The sequence below is a fragment of the Mirounga leonina genome, unplaced genomic scaffold, assembly GCF_011800145.1.
Source record: "Mirounga leonina isolate KUSES-001 unplaced genomic scaffold, KU_Mleo_1.0 Mir_200, whole genome shotgun sequence".
Lineage (NCBI taxonomy): Eukaryota > Metazoa > Chordata > Mammalia > Carnivora > Phocidae > Mirounga > Mirounga leonina.
The window spans coordinates 25,560,827-25,577,060 of NW_023270503.1; the positions used below are offsets into that span (position 1 = coordinate 25,560,827).

The following is a 16,234-nucleotide window of genomic DNA, read 5'->3' on the forward strand; positions in this document are numbered from 1 at the left end:
ATAAAGAATATGGTCGAAACATATCCTCTGCCCTCTATGACCTTACAGCAGAGCTAGACTGTCTTGTAGGGTCTGACCTGGTTTAAAATTTAGGACTTCCAACTACGGAAGAGAGGAAAGTTCAAAGAAGGGGGTGGGTAGTTTTTGTTTTGTGTCTTAAGAAGTTGGAACCTGTATCTTCCTCCTGCAGAATCACTGGAGGATTCCTTTGAAAAATAAATGGACAGGATTTCTGGTTCAATTTCCTTCCCCTGGGGATTCTTAGATTCTCTTTAGGTACACTATTATTCCGCTCCCCATTTCACTACGGTGTCTGGATGCAAACAGACGCCCCGACCGACTCCCTGAAGCCTCTGCCAATAGGGGCTTCCACCTGCTTTCCTCCCGCCTGACCTTACGCGGCAGAGCAGAGCCTCCAGCAGACCACATTCTGGAGCTGTTTTTAAGAACTCCGCGCCCCGAACGTGCGAGCTCTGGGCCATACAGAGAGTGGACCCGTGTATTTTATACTGCAGTGCTGGTACACAAACGCACTCTCCCCCGTCCACACTCCCAGGCTGCAGGATTTTATGCCTTATTTTCAGCTCTTGCTAAAATCTGACAAGAAGTCTGAATCCCAATGATTTCTCCTACTCCCCAGTTCGGTGCTCACATCCCTCTTTCGCGGCTTCTTCCCTCGCGCCGGAGGCACTGGGCGGCGGTTGAGTACGAGCCTCGAGAATCTGGACCGAGACCCCCAAACAGGAGGCGGAGGACGGGGGGGCGCAGACTGAGCGAGGTGGGGCCTCATGACGTCATCACGCCCTGCGCTGCGACAGGCCTTACTCCACGCTGGTTGGGGTGCTCTTAAGACTCCGATGTAACCCACATTGGAGCCTGAGGGGACATCTCGTGGACGCGCACGGAAAAGCAGTCCAGAGGAACACAAGAAAATAACACTGAAGCACTCCAAATGCCGGGCCGACGCATACAAGCTCCTCCCAGCTCCTTGAAGATCCGCCTCCATCCTGCACCTCGGCTGTTGATTTCTTTTCCTTTTGTGGACTCGGCCTTCGGCCCGCCGGGCCTGGCGTTTCCCAGAAGGCCCAGCGTCGGGAAGGGGTTTGCAGCTGCTCCGTCATCGTGCGGCCCGTCGCGAGCCCGCGCTCGTGTGCAGGCCCGGCTCGGTTCCTGGTCTCTGGTGCGAGGATTCACGCGAGGCCCTGGTCTCGGTCCCCGGAGTAGGCCGCGACCCCGGGCGCCATGAAACAGGAGGGCTCGGCGCGGCGCCGCGGCGCGGACAAGGCGAAGCCGCCGCCGGGCGGAGGGGAACAAGAACCACCGCCGCCCCCGACCCCCCAGGATGTGGAGATGAAAGAGGAGGCGACGGCGGGTGGCGGGTCATCGGGGGAGCCTGACAGCAAAGCGGCGGCGGCGGCGGCGGCTGAGCACTCCCAGCGAGAGCTGGACACCGTCACCTTGGAGGGTACGAGAGCCCGGGCCGGGGACGTGCCGTGGTCACGGATGACAGCGCCCCGGTGATCCAGCCTATCCTCGGGACCCCAGCGCAGATTCCACCACTCCCGATTCCTTAGGATCACCCCCAGTGCCCGCCCCCTACCACCCTGACACTCCTCACTCCAGCCCCATAATGAACCTTCTCTCCAGGCTCTGGATTTCTCCCTGAACATACCTCCTCCCTCCTTACCTGGGTTGCATCTAGAAGTGGGTCTCACTGGGCCTGTGGACTCCCTCCCTCTTCTAAGTCCTCTCCGACCTACTCTATTTACATCCACCGAACTGATTCTAACGCCCCCAGTATGTGATTGGTCCCTCTAGAAACCGGTGTTTGTATTTATGTGTGTAAAGGGGGTCAGGGTGACGCAGAATACTGGCCCCTGAATTTTAAGACTGTACAAAAGTTTTCTGTTGCCTTAGCTACCTCTGGGAAACTCCCCTAAGAGAAGCCTTTCGACTCGGTATCTTGCTTCCTTGTTTCTGTAATTAAGGTGCCTTTACAATCCCGTTGCTCATTCTCTCCCTTCAGGCCTTTACTTGTGTTCCTAAAGAGTTGAAATACATTACAGACTTTCAAGTTTTTAGGTGTCATCTTTGAGTTCCTAATACTCACCTTCCACCTAAACTATGTATCAGTCCCCCCATTGCTTTTCTCCTAGGTACTTGTTCCCAGTTTCTTACTACCGTCTTGGTCCTCCAAGTTCACATTTCACTTTTCTCAGAGCATCCTGTCCACATTTGGAGTGGGCAGAGTGAGAGCTTCCCACTGTGAACCTGGTGCTGTTTTCCCAGCTCTGGATCAAATGGAACCAGACTATTTATTGGGTTTTCTCTCTAACTGCATGAGAACCTTGCTCAAAAACATTGAGATAAGCAAAGTTAGGCTCCTGGGTGATGTTTTTGAGGATGTAATGTTGACTGCATCAGCCCCTACTCTAAAGTTGGGCAACAGGCTCAGTATCTAATCAAGACCCTTTTACCTAAAATAAGGATAGCAATGGCAGAGGTGCGACTGGGTACATACATATGTTTCTTATAAAGCACTTCATTTTGCTAATATGAAGTAGTCCACGTTTCACTGTAGAAATTTTGGAAAATATGAGAAGTCTAAAGTAGCAGGATATAACATCGACCATGGTTAACATTTTTTCCTATGAATTTTTGAGTTGCTCTCCTGTAATTGAGATCAAGTTATATAGACAGTTTGGAACAAGGCATAACTAAATACAGATGACTTTGTGTGCTTTCATCTAACATATCCATAAACGTAGTGTTCAATTTATTCCAGAAACGTTTATTGAATACCCAATACAGTGGCTAAGCATACAAGCTCTGGAATTCGTTTCCTCATCTCTATAAATGAGAGTAACAGTACCTACTTCACTGGGTCAGTGTAAAGATTAAAATGCTTAGAACGGGGCGCCCGGGTGGCTCAGTCGTTAAGCGTCTGCCTTCGGCTCAGGTCATGATCCCAGGGTCCTGGGATCAAGCCCTGCATCGAGCCCCGCTTCAGGCTCCCTGCTCTGCGGGAAGCCTGCTTCTCCCTCTCCCTCTCCCCCTGCTTGTGTTCCTCTCTCGCTGCGTCTCTTGCTGCTCTGTCAAATAAATAAAATCTTAAATAAAAAAAATGCTTAGAACTGTGCCTAGCACATGATGAACACATAGTAAACCCTCTGTAATGTTAGCAGTTATCATTATTATGTCAAGGGGACCCAGGCACTCTATGCTAAGTGTACAAAGGTAACTAAGAAACAATTCATGTGTTCCCTTATTCCTGGACACTTCAGTTGTTTCCAGTTTTTTACCATTATATATAGCTTTGCAGCAGTCATCTTTGTGAGCCAAGTTTTTAATCTACCTTTATGATTATTTCTTTAGCACAGATTCTCAATATGCCTGAGTTGAGAAGGCAGATATTTTTAGGGTTTTGGATGGGTATTGTTCAGAGAAACTATACTGATTTACATTATACCAACAGAAATGTCCTGTTCACCCCTGACTCTATGTTACATTTTTTTATAAGACAGAAACTTTAAATATTAAGACATAGAATAGTTGAAAGTAATGTTATGATTTTTTTCTAAAGATTATTTATTTTAGAGAGAGCACAAGCGCACAAGCGGGGAGGGCAGAGGAAAAGGGAGAAAGAATCTCAAGCAGACTCCACGCTGAGCGTGGAGCCTGATGCAGGGCTCAATCCCAGGACCCTGAGGTAATGACCTGAGCCGAAACCAAGAATCAGACGCTCAACAAACTGTACCACCCAGGCACCCCTCTGTGTTAACCAGTTTGGTAATTGAAAACATTTCCATTTGCAGTTATTCAAATGCTAGTGAAATATATTTTCATATCGGTTAGCTGTCTGTCTGCTTTTTGCATTGTCTCTTTGTGTTCATTTTTACTTACCCTAATTTATACAAGCTCTTTGTAAAATAAGAATATGTCTCTGGTCACATTTGTTGCAAATATTTTTGTTTACACAGTTATTCAGAAGGATTTTTTGCAGAGTGGAGTTCATCATTCGTGTGTGTGTGTGTGTGTGTGTGTGTGATTTCTCCCATTATTTACATTTAGAAAGTCTTTTCCTATTTAGAAAACTGATAAATCTCCATGTGTTTTTTTTTTTTTTAAGATTTTATTTATTTATTCATGAGAGACAGAGAGAGAGAGAGAGGCAGAGGGAGAAGCAGGCTCCCAAGGAGCAGGAAGCCCGATGTGGGACTCGATCCCAGGACCCCGAGATCATAACCTGAGCCGAAGGCAGACGCTTAACCATCTGAACCACCCAGGCGCCCTCTTTTTTTTTTTTTTTTTTAAGATTTTATTTATTTATTTGACAGAGAGCGAGAGAGGGAACGCAAGTAGGGGGAGTGGGAGAAGGAGAAGCAGGCTTCCTGCCGAGCAGGGAGCCCGATGCAAGGCTCGATCCCAGGACCCGACCTGAGCCAAAGGCAGACGCTTAACAACTGAGCCACCCAGGCGCCCCTCCATGTGTTTGTCTTTGTTGTTTCTCATCGTTGCTTTTCCTTTCTTCCTCTTTCTGTCACCCTCTACCCTTTCCCCTACCCCAGCTTTATTTTTCTTTGTCTCTTCGTTATGTCTTAAAATCATTGTATGGCATCTGTAAGTATTGCTTAACCGTATTAGGCAAAAGAAATGACTGGCTACATCTTGCCCTTTAAAAGAGGTTCCCTAGAACTTCTCGCCTAGAGTGGTGGGAGAATAGGAAGAGTTAGAAGTAACATTTTTTTTCTTCTGTGGTCCTCCACAGACATCAAGGAGCACGTGAAACAGCTGGAGAAGGCAGTTTCGGGCAAGGAGCCTCGATTCGTGCTGAGGGCCCTGCGGATGCTACCTTCCACATCACGCCGCCTCAACCACTACGTTCTGTATAAGGCTGTGCATGGCTTCTTCACCTCAAATAATGCCACTCGAGATTTCTTGCTGCCCTTCCTGGAAGAGGTAAGTGAGTCAGGCACTTAAAGGGTACAGGCTTGGCCTCAGACCACACCCCACCCCCCCTCTCGATGTAATTGTTTCTCATCCTAAAGACCTGTCTTACTACCTGCTGTAGCTGACTGGTAAAACAAAGCAGCTCGTTTTAATACTCATTTGCCCACTAGCAAGGGAACCATCCTGCCCTGTAGTATCATTAGAGTCAGGGAAAAGAGCTGGGAATCAGGACCCTTTGAACCAAACTCCGTTCCCACTGCTCCCCAACACCAACACTCTCCTCCAGTTGGGTGGTGTCTCCATGGTCCTAGGAGAAGGTACCACCACCTCTCCGCCTCCGAAGCCTCACCATGGAGGACGTATAAAACTGGTAAAGAGCACAGGTTCTGGAGGTAGAGTTGAATTTGAAAACCAGCTCTACCGTTTGGTCCATGTGGGACCTGGACAAGTGATCTAATCTCCTGATGCTTCATTTTCTTCCTTTGTTAAATGTGGTGAACAGATTTGGGGGACGAAGGGGAGGAAAGGAATATGTGTAAAACTCTTAGAACCGTGCCTGGCACATAATGAACGCTGAGGAAGTTTGTTTGTTGCTGGCAGTGGACTCCATGTCAGGAAAGACCCCTCCTTTTCCTTTCTGACTGTAAAATCCCCCTTGTGTCCAGGTCCTGCCCCTTCTCACACCTCATTGTCCCTTCAGCCATCTCCCTATATGCTCATGGGCTGTTCCATGGAACAGACAAAAAATCCCTTGAGGTGGAATGATGAAGAATTTATTGTCTGGGAACAGGGAAAAGCACCCTCTTCGTACTTCACCTGGAAAATTTTTTTTTAACCTATATATCTCTGAATTCACCCCAACATGTTTGAGCTGTTGCACATTATTCCAGTTTGGATGACTAGATCCGATAATAAGTACGATGTATATGTCAGTTTCCCCCAAATTTCCTTTGTTCCCACCAAAAAAAAATTATCTCATTATTCTTGACCTCATTCCTAGAATTATATTACCTTGTTAAACCCTCTCTGATAAAATTGCAGTGGTTCCAGGTGTGGTGGTTTAATCTCTCTACTTAGATTGTAGACTCTTTGAGGGGTCTTCGTAATATCCTTTCTGTCCCCATTATATACTGTAAAGATGTCTGTTGTACTCCTGTCAGCTTTTTTTTTGTTTCTATTGCCAGCCTCCTTGACTTCCTTTGGAAGGGGATGGTGCCATCTTTATTTTTATATCCCAGTACCTAGAAAAATCTTGCATATAATAGGCACTCAGTGAATATTTGTTGAAATACATTGTGAGTGCTTAATAAATTCTTAATTGGTTGATCTGACTGAGCTTTTCCACAGTAATTCCTGTCTCCTCCTAGCCCATGGACACCGAAGCTGATTTACAGTTCCGTCCCCGAACAGGAAAAGCTGCGTCAACCCCCCTCCTGCCTGAAGTGGAAGCCTACCTACAGCTCCTCATGGTCATCTTCCTGATGAACAGCAAGCGTTACAAAGAGGTATCCAGGACCAGAGCAAGCGGAGCATGGGGTTTGCAGGAGAGATTGTCTCTGGTGAAGAACTGGAGAGAGTCCCTGGGCTCTTCATCGTGCCCCCAGACCCTTTCCCCCATGTGGGAATGTACCTAACCCCACATCCAGGGAAGCCCCCTTAGCTCGTGCTGAGACTCCATGGGAAGTGGCAGGCATCTCTCTGGCACAGTACCCGTGCGGTGGGTTCTGTTAGGAAAGGGAGATTTAGAGACAGAAACCTGAGTTCAAATCCTAGCTGTACCTTATGGCAAATTAATTTCTCCTGACTTTATGTCAGATGGGGGAAAACAACGCCCAACTCACAACATCATTGTTGGCATTAAATAAAATACTAGCACGGTGATCTGCATATAGTAAGTTTTCACGATATTTTCATAAGTGGCAGCTCTGACGACGGGACTGAGCCACCCTCCCCCTGCCCCGGCTGGGGCCAGCTTCTTTGTCAGTCACAGCCACTATCCAAAGAACACGCTCAAGAAATGACAGGACCGGGGCAGGGCGTCTGGGTGCCTCAGTCGGTTGAGCATCCGACTCTTGATTTGGGCTCAGGTCATGATCTCAGAGTCGTGGGATCGAGCCCTGAGTTCGGCTCCGTGCTCAACAGGGGTCTGCCTGAGATTCTCTCTCCCTCCCCCTGGCTAGGACCCCCGCTCTTGAGTGTGCACGTGCCCACCCACGCGCTCGCTCTCCCAAATAAGTAAATCTTTTGGAAAAAAGAGAAGAAGAAAGAAATGACAGTTCCCCCTGTTCCATTCCCTGTTGTGTTTTTTTCTTGCTTGCCACGAATCGGTTTTTGTTTGTTTTTAGATATAATTCACCCCCTTTAAAGTGTACAGTTCAGGGGCGCCTGGCTGGTTTAGTCAGTAGAGCATCCGACTCCTGATCTCTGGGTCATGAGTTCGAGCCCGACATTGGGTGCAGAGATTACTTAAAATAAATAAATTAATTAACTAAATTCAATACATTAAAAAAAAAACTTAGGGTACAGTTCAGTGGGTTCTGATGTGTTCACAGTGTTGTGTGACTATCATCACTATCTAATTCTAGAATAATTTCATCACCCCAAAAAGAAACCCCATTACGGTTAGTAGTCACTCCCCATTCTCCCCTCACTCCAGCCTCTGGCAACTACTCATCTACATTTTCTGGCTCATGGATTTTCCTATTCTGGACATTTCCTATAAATGGAATTATGTAACGCATGGCCTTTTGTGTCTGGCTGCTTTGACTTTGCATAATGTTTTCTAGGTTTGTCTGTGTTGTAGTGTATATCTGGATTCCAGCCCTTTTTATGGATGAATAATATTCCCGTTGTATGGATAGTTATGAATAATGCTGCTGTGAACATTTGTGTACAGCCTTTGATGTGAACATACGTTTCCAGTTCTTCTGGATTCATGCCTAGGAGGGGAGTTGCTGGCTCCTATGATAGCTCCCTGTTCAACTTTTTGAGGAACTCCCACTTGATTCTCTTTTGGCTGCCTCCCCAGGCACAGAGGATCTCTGACGATCTGATGCAGAAGATCAGCACTCAGAACCGCCGGGCCCTGGACCTCGTGGCCGCAAAGTGTTACTATTATCACGCCCGGGTCTATGAGTTTCTGGACAAGCTGGATGTGGTGCGCAGGTACAGACAGCCAAGGGCTGACGCCAAGGTTAACAGCTGTCCCCCAGGCTCTTCCCTACACTCCACAGCAAGGGAGCATTGGTAGGTCAAGGGTAGAAGGACAGGCTGGAAAACATTTCACTCCTCGGCTTGAAACTTGTGGTGGCTCCCATGTTCCTCAGGGAAGAGCTGAAGTCACCCTAGCATGTGAGGCCTGACGTGCTCTGGCCCCTGCTAACTGCCTTCTTGACTCTACCTCCCCCCGCTCCCCCGACTCATTCCTCCGCCACACTGGCCTCCCTGCTCTCCTGGGCCATGCCAGGCACACTCTTCTCTCTGCTGACGCTGCTCCTCTCCCTACTTCCTTTAAGCCTTTGTTACCTTTTCAGAAGTGAGTCCTGTCCTGATGAAGCTATTCAAAACTGCATCCCCATCCTCCTTGCCTCCTGCGTTCCCCACTGCACTTTCCCTGGTTTCCCCACAGCCCCTACCTCCTCCTGTCATGCCACCTACGACACTCATCTATCACGGTCTTTGGCTGTCTCGCCCATTCGGATGCGGAGCTGTGGCCTCTTTGTGCGCCCGGAATAGCGCATCGCACCACAGGGGCTCGAGGGTTGAAGAGTCAGTGAATAGCCAGAAAAGCAGTTTGTGCCACTTTTTTTTTTTTGCAATTGAGAGAATAGAGCGTTCAAAGCCGTTCAAAGAGTTGTTCTTTGAGGCGTTTGACATGCTTTTTCTTGCCTTTGCGAAGCTTCTTGCACGCTCGGCTCCGGACGGCCACGCTCCGGCATGACGCAGACGGCCAGGCCACTCTGCTCAACCTCCTGCTGCGGAACTACCTGCACTATAGCCTGTATGACCAGGCCGAGAAGCTGGTGTCCAAGTCCGTGTTCCCCGAGCAGGCCAACAACAACGAGTGGGCCAGGTACCTCTACTACACAGGTGAGCGAGGGGCCCGGGGGGTGTCGGGCCCACGTGGTGCGGAGGTCCGCAAAATCGGGTGCGCTTGGTGCCTGGGAGGCCCGAGAGGCCCGTTCGGCGCCCTGGTTTGCAAGGGGCTTTGGAGGACGCCGTCCTGCTGACGTGCCCTCTCCTCCGCACCCAGGGCGAATCAAAGCCATTCAGCTGGAGTACTCAGAGGCCCGGAGGACGATGACCAATGCCCTTCGCAAGGCCCCGCAGCACACAGCTGTCGGCTTCAAACAGACGGTGAGCAGTGCTTCTCATGCCCGCGCCGCTCCCTCATCTGATCATGCTTTCGCTCTCCTTCCCTGCGCTCGGGCCTGGGAAGGCCTCCTGAACCTTCATTATCCAGAAGTTGCATCGTATGTCCGTTTGTGCATAGCACTGATCAGAGCACATGAAGCAGACACTGCCGCGCCTCCTGTGGTTTATGTTCAGAGTGCGATCCTTGGTAGATAGGTTTTAGAATATTCCTGTTTCCCCGGCGCTCCTTATAGTCATTCCAGTCATGGGCTTGGGTTGTGTTGAGAAACCCCAGGCTTTTTCCTGGTCCCTCACATGCCCATTTGGGAGCAGTGTTTTCTTTGGCCAAGGAGCCCAGAAAATCGCCATCAGGCTGACTGATTCGAGGGCAGATAAATCTTGGCCACCCGAGAGCCGTCAGTCACCAAGTATTTTTTGAGTGCTGACCTTGGTGTTGGGCGCTGTGATCTAGGTAAACAGCGTTGACTCAGCAAGGCTTGAGGGCCCGTGTAAAGTCACAGAGCCTGGTAGCCAGAATTTGGACCCAGCTTTCCTAACTATGAACCTCTGTTCCCACTTTAACATGACCTCCACCTCCTCGTGCCCTTGAAAGAGAATCAGATGGAGAAGTGCAGTGAGTAGGTCCGTGTGGTCAAGATTTGGTTTCAAGATTTGGTTTGTTTCTGTTCAGAAGTTCAGAGAAAGACAGGTTTGGTTTTGGTCAAATAATTAAAGACATCTTTAAAAAGTTAAATTTAATCTGGTTTTTGAAGATGGGTAGAATTTCACAGAAAGGAATGGCTTTTCAGACATACACGGTATGTGTACAGAGTATTAAATTGCTTACAACGTATGACATACGCTAAAGTTTCTAAAAATACAGGTAATCAGTATAGAAGCGGTGTCGTGTACTGGGGAGCGGCATCGTGGGGTAAAGCATAGTTTTCAAACCAGACTTCACTATGGATGGATGAGGGATAAGGTTTCAGGGGTTTCTGTGGTAGAGCCAGGTGGCAGGAAGGAGCAAAGAGAGCTGGAGTGACGTCTTTGGCCAGCAGACTGTCGGCGGGAGCCACCCCCACCCCTCCTTCCCCATCACGAAGTCGCCTCCGTGTCTTTTGTATTTGTATCCTCTCTGGTATCATCAGTGCCCTTGTTTGAGCCACTAGCATTTCTGGTCGTCTTCCTCCCCGTTACGAGCCCAGTTTCCACACGCCTGCCTGATGTAAACAGAGCTCCAGGCCCGTCTCTTTGCCCAGGAAGCTTGCATTGCTCCCCATTACCTGCCCAGGAGAGTATTACAAGTCTTTTGAGGGAGGCAGGCGGGGGTTATGATGACACTGGATGACACTGCTGTGGCCACCGTTGCCGCCCATTGTAGGGACCAGGAAACCGAGGACTTGGTTGCTCAGCTTTTCCGAGCTAGTGAGTGAAGACTAGCATTCTGTCCTCAAACTCCGAACTCAGCCTGGCATTCAAAACAGCACGTCCCCAGACGGGCCCAGCCTCCCCCATGAAAGCCTTCCAAACTTCTTGAGATGTGTGCTCACACTTGGCCAGTCTGTTCCCTCGGCCAAAACATCCTCCTTTTTCTGCTTCATCCAAATCCTTACGGCATGTCTTAACTTCTGCCCTTCGCCTGGGTTTCCCCTCACTCCTGGATTCTCCAGGGAACGGGGCAGCATCGCAGGTGTATGGGGCTGAGTGTTGGCATGATCACCCACCACCCATCTTTTTTTTTTTTTTTTAAGATTTTTTTTGGGGGGCGCCTGGGTGCCTCAGTCAATTAAGCGTCTGCCTTCAGCTCAGGTCACGATCCCAGGGTCCTGGGATCGAGCCCCGTGTCAGGCTCCCTGCTCAGCGGGGGAGCCTGCTTCTCCCTCTCCCTCTGCCCCTGCTCGTGTGCTCGCTCTCTCACTCACTCAATCTCTCAAATAAATAAAAATCTTAAAAAAAATATGTACTTATTTATTAGGGGGAGAGAGAGAGAGCACACGCAGCGGGGAGGGGCAGAGGGAGAGGGAGAAGCAGACTCCGCACTGAGCAGGGAGCCTGACACGGGGCTCGATCCCAGGACTCTGGGATCATGGCCTGAGCTGAAGGCAGGCGCTTAACCGACTGAGCCACCCAGGTGCCCCAACCCACCACCCATCTTAACCCCTTACTTCCCTCACGACTCTTGCTGTCACGTGATGTGGCCCTGTCCATCCTACTTGGTGGGCAGCTCCTTCATCGCTGGCATCATCCCCTCCGTTGTAATTTTCCTCACTTGGTGCCAAATCCACGGTAGGCACTATTCAGAAATCCCTCAGTTTTATGGAGAAGGAAGGGCTGGATTTCCCAGGCAGCCTCCTGCATCCGCACACGGCCCATTCATTGAGGTTCTGCCCGTCCCCTCCCCACGCTTCTGCCTCTGGCCAGGTGCCGAGTTCTCCACACTCACCTCCTCTTCTCCAGTATCGATCCACCTCCCTAAGCAGCATCTTTGGCCGATCCTGTTCCATTCCCTAGACCTCTGGGCCCTGTCCCCTCACTGTTTCTGAGCCACAGGACCTGCCTATCTGGCCTGAACTTCCAGAGCGTTGCCGTTGCAGCGTGGTGTGCCGTGGAACTTAGGGCTCAGTGTGGTCAAAGGGGCAGCTCTTCCAGGACCTGGCTCTGGGCACAGGCCCGGCTCTGCATGGGCCTAATCGCAGGGCCATTTTCCCTGTTTCGCAGTGTGTCTGGCTGCGCTGAAGCCCTGTTTCTCTACCCCCCGCCCCCCCGCTGGGGCTCCCTGCCCCCTGCCCTCCCGTGTCCCACACCTCCAGGTGCACAAGCTTCTGATTGTGGTGGAGCTGCTGCTCGGGGAGATCCCGGACCGGCTACAGTTCCGTCAGCCATCTCTCAAGCGCTCGCTCATGCCCTACTTCCTCCTGACTCAAGGTAAGGCCAGCCCCGCTCCCAGAGCTGGCCGGACCCCGGTCGCCATGGCCTCCTCAGTGGGTTTGCCCGTTGGCGTCATCCGACACGCTCCTCTCCCCCTGCAGCTGTCAGGACCGGAAACCTAGCCAAGTTCAACCAGGTCCTGGACCAGTTTGGGGAGAAGTTTCAAGCAGATGGGACCTATACCCTAATCATCCGACTGCGGCACAACGTCATTAAGACAGGTGCGGGTGGGAGTCTGAGGGGCCGCTGGAAGAGCAGGACCCAGAAGAGACTTCTGCAAGGGATGGGGACAGCCCTAGGGGTGTCCGTGGGTGGGTGAAGGGGCTGTGCCCACCATGCCCACCCCACTGCTCCTTCCTCTCCCAGGTGTGCGCATGATCAGCCTCTCGTATTCCCGAATCTCCCTGGCTGACATTGCGCAGAAGCTGCAGCTGGATAGCCCAGAGGACGCGGAGTTCATTGTTGCCAAGGTGGGGCTGGCTCGGGGACTACACTTACCGCACTCCTGCCGCATTTCAGGGGACGGGAATGAGAGGAGATTGGTCAAGGAGGGGGTGGCATGGTCTTTTCAGGGAGTGCCAGTCTTAGAGTGAAGCCAAGAAGTTTCCAGAGAGAATGTGTACTCAAGTGAGCGTGTGAGAGTATAAGGAGGAAAGGAACAGGATGTTCTCAGATTTAGGAGAAGGGCTCTCTGGTGACCTTGCGTCCCCTTGGGGACCTGCAGGCCATCCGGGATGGCGTCATTGAGGCCAGCATCAACCACGAGAAGGGCTACGTCCAGTCCAAGGAGATGATTGATATCTATTCTACCCGTGAGCCCCAGCTGGCCTTCCACCAGCGGATCTCCTTCTGCCTCGATATCCACAACATGTCCGTCAAGGTGAGAAGCTGGGGCTGCAGAGGGGGGTTTGGCAGCACCCAAGGATTCATCAGAGATTAGCCTAGTTCCCGGCCCTTCTCTGTAAAGTCGCTGAATGGCAGGGCAGGGGGCCCAGAGGGAGCAAAGGACTCGGCATGTGGGCCTGGAGGACCTTCGACTGCTTCTAAGGGCCTGGTTTCCAGGGGACCAGACGGATTCAGAGTGCAGGGCTCCAGATTTGCTTCCAAATTTGAGTCATTCGCCTTCTCTGAGACTGTTTCTCCGCCTGTGAAGCTGATGGTGCGAGTGAGAGGACCTGCCCTGTGTGCTTCAGGCTTGATGACATTAAATGCAAGCAGTGTCTCAAGGCACTTAGTCAAGTCTGAACTGTGGGAAGGCAGGGTGGGTGTCTAGTTCCACAGAGGCTGTTAAGCCCTTATCCTGTGGCAGGCACTGACTTGGGGGCTGGTACCATGTGTCAAATTTTTCCTGGTCTCTTCTTGCCCCGAGAAACTAGGGATGTTGTTGCCTTGCTTAAAATCAGGTAAATGCTGTGCTCAGGGAAGCAGGGAAGGCCAGGCCTTTTCACACATTGAAACCTCTGCCTGGACTGCCTTTCCTCCATTCGCACACCAGTCTGTTCCTTTCCTCCTTTCCCTTCTCACTGCCAATCCCTCTCCCTGCCCATTCAGGAGCATTAGTCGCTTACACCTCCGGGGTCTCCTGATTCTCTCCTTTAGCATTTAGCACGTGGTGTAGTAGTAATTCGCTTGCATGCCTAGCTCCCCACTAGACTCCACTGGAGAGCGAATAACCTTATTCATGTCGTGGTGCCCGGTACACAGAAGGAGCACAATAAACGTAAGTTAAGTGCGTGCCTTCTCTTCATCTTGTTCCTCTCTCTGCTGTGCTTTAGGCCATGAGGTTTCCTCCCAAATCGTACAACAAGGACTTGGAGTCTGCAGAGGTAAGGTGCCTTCTACTTTAGAGAAGACTGAAAGGTCAGACTTCCCTACAGAGAGGGAAGAGGGAGGCGGTTTCTGGAAGGGCTCGGAGCAGCTCTGAAGCTTTGGCAGTCCCTGACGTTGGGGTGGGGTGGACTGGGTGAAGCACTGTGTGAGAGAGCCCCACTGGTCCCCAGCAGCCCAGCCCTCACCCCACCTCTTGCCCCAGGAACGGCGTGAGCGAGAACAGCAAGACTTGGAGTTTGCCAAGGAGATGGCAGAAGATGATGATGACAGCTTTCCTTGAGCTGGGGGGCTGGGGAGGGGTGGGGTGAGTGGGGACTGGCTCATTATCTTTCCCCCTTGGGGTCCCCTGCCCAGGGAACTGGCCCCTTTCCTCTACATGCCTCACAGACTGCGTATGTGCAGGGGGTGAGGGGCGCAGGGAGCCAGCCACCCCCACCTCACCCCAGGACCCCTCCCCAGCCAGTGACATAGCGCACGGTGGGCAGGAGGGTGGGCAGGTGGCCTCCCCAGGGCAGGGTCCTGGCTAGTGGTGTGGGCAGCAGGATGGGAGGGAATAGCCCCGTGCTCTCCAGGGAGTTGGGGACTGGAATTGGGGCACGTGTTGGGTTGTATGTTTTTTGAAGCTTCAATTATGATTTTTAAACAATAAAAAGTTCTCCAAAGTTCTTTGTGCAATTGTTTAATGACTGTACTTCGCTCTCACACCTGCAGTAGTGACAGAGCCAGATTTTTCTTTCCTGGTCTTGGGAGGACCAGCCCAGTGCGATCACCCAGGGTGACAGTGGATGAGGATGAAGCCAAGGGCAGGGTGAAGGGATGCTGATCTAGCACGAGAAGGGCCTCTCTCCTCTCTTAACTGGCTGGCCTGTGTTGGGCAAGTCGCTAAACCTCTCAGGCTCCTTCCCCACACCTGTCCAATAAAGGGTTAGACTCCGTGCCCTGGCTCTAAAGTTAGAAACCTAGAGCTCTGGAGGGTCAAAGGAAAGGCCAGGTGAGGTGTGCGGAGGAGAGAAGGGGCTCTGACAGGTCTGCGGCCGGAGGGGGAGAGCCTGGCTTTGCCCAGTTGGCCCTCACCGAATGGGAGACAAGCTCCCCAGGGAGAGCAGACCTGGGTCAGGCAGCAGGGGGCTCCCTGTGGCCCCGCCCACTTACTCCAGCTGTGGGGGCGGGGGGGTGTCTGCTTAGGTCCCGAAGTCTCCCGGCTCCTAACAGCGCTGCTCCCCATCTCGGGTCACTGAATTATTGCTGTGTCCCCCGGCAGCCCCTGGGACGCTGCCATACATGTTCTCCGCTCCCTCCAAGTGCTGTTACCTGAACACGGCCTTGTGGGTTTCCGCCTCTGCTTAACTGTTCCCTTTCCAGCCGTGCTCTGGCTCTCCACCCCATGGATTTCTACTCCAGGCTTCCTGCCTTGCAGTGTGATGGATCCCCCTGGCTTCTGGAACACTCGCTTGAGATCAGATACTCTTAGGAGGTCGTGTGAAAGTCTTATCTTCCTGACTCGTAGGTTCTTAGCATGAGGCATTTGTGTCCTCCCGGGGCTTTGCCCAGTGCCTGGCACACTGGGTCCGATGAAGTCTTGTTTGTTAGGAAAGGTACGCTCCGTTCATCACCAGCTGAAGCTTTTCATCCCCCAGTATCCCTAATTTCCACTGAAGGCATGTTTTAGACAGGCCTTGCTTTGGTTCCTGATCACATGCCAGCCTTGGTCAAGTGATCTGGCATCGCCCACTTCATTTAAAAAGCTACTGCCACCTCTTAGGGTAATGAAACTTTTTTTTTTTTAAAGATTTTATTTATGGGGGCGCCTGGGTGGCTCAGTCGGTTAAGCAGCTGCTTTCGGCTCAGGTCATGATCCCAGAGTCCTGGGATCAAGCCCCACATCAGGCTCCCTGCTCGGCGGGAAGCCTGCTTCTCCCTCTCCCACTCCCCCTGCTTGTGTTCCCTCTCTCGCTGTCTCTCTCTGTCAAATAAATAAATAAAATCTTTAAAAAAAAAAAAAAAAGATTTTATTTATGGGCGCCTGGGTGGCTCAGTCGGTTCGGTGACTGCCTTCGGCTCAGGTCATGATCCTGGAGTCCCGGGATCGAGTCCCGCATCGGGCTCCCTGCTCGGCGGGGAGTCTGCTGCTCCCTCTGACCTTCCCGACCCTCCCCCATCTCATGCTCTCTCT

General features: G+C 51.4%; 1 protein-coding gene across 1 annotated transcript; it reads left to right on the forward strand.

Annotated features, from left to right (window-relative positions):
• Window positions 1–1,067: 1,067 nt before the first annotated feature.
• On the forward strand, window positions 1,068–14,726 carry PSMD3 (proteasome 26S subunit, non-ATPase 3). Its single transcript, XM_035027032.1, has 12 exons — window positions 1,068–1,465; window positions 4,769–4,959; window positions 6,318–6,455; window positions 7,979–8,115; window positions 8,849–9,039; window positions 9,203–9,306; window positions 12,114–12,228; window positions 12,333–12,452; window positions 12,598–12,701; window positions 12,956–13,111; window positions 14,007–14,057; window positions 14,264–14,726. Exons 1-12 carry the CDS (start codon window positions 1,243–1,245, stop codon window positions 14,339–14,341), a joined length of 1,608 nt encoding a protein of 535 aa, XP_034882923.1. The 5' UTR covers window positions 1,068–1,242; the 3' UTR covers window positions 14,342–14,726.
• The last annotated feature ends 1,508 nt before the right edge of the window (window positions 14,727–16,234 follow it).

Excerpts from the sequence above, each read along its gene's own strand:
- PSMD3 (XM_035027032.1), top strand. The coding sequence starts at position 1,243 with ATGAAACAGGAGGGCTCGGCGCGGCGCCGCGGCGCGGACAAGGCGAAG. Across the intron at positions 4,960-6,317 it reads TGCTGCCCTTCCTGGAAGAG|CCCATGGACACCGAAGCTGA; the intron begins GTAAGTGAGTCA and ends GTCTCCTCCTAG. Across the intron at positions 13,112-14,006 it reads TCCACAACATGTCCGTCAAG|GCCATGAGGTTTCCTCCCAA; the intron begins GTGAGAAGCTGG and ends GCTGTGCTTTAG.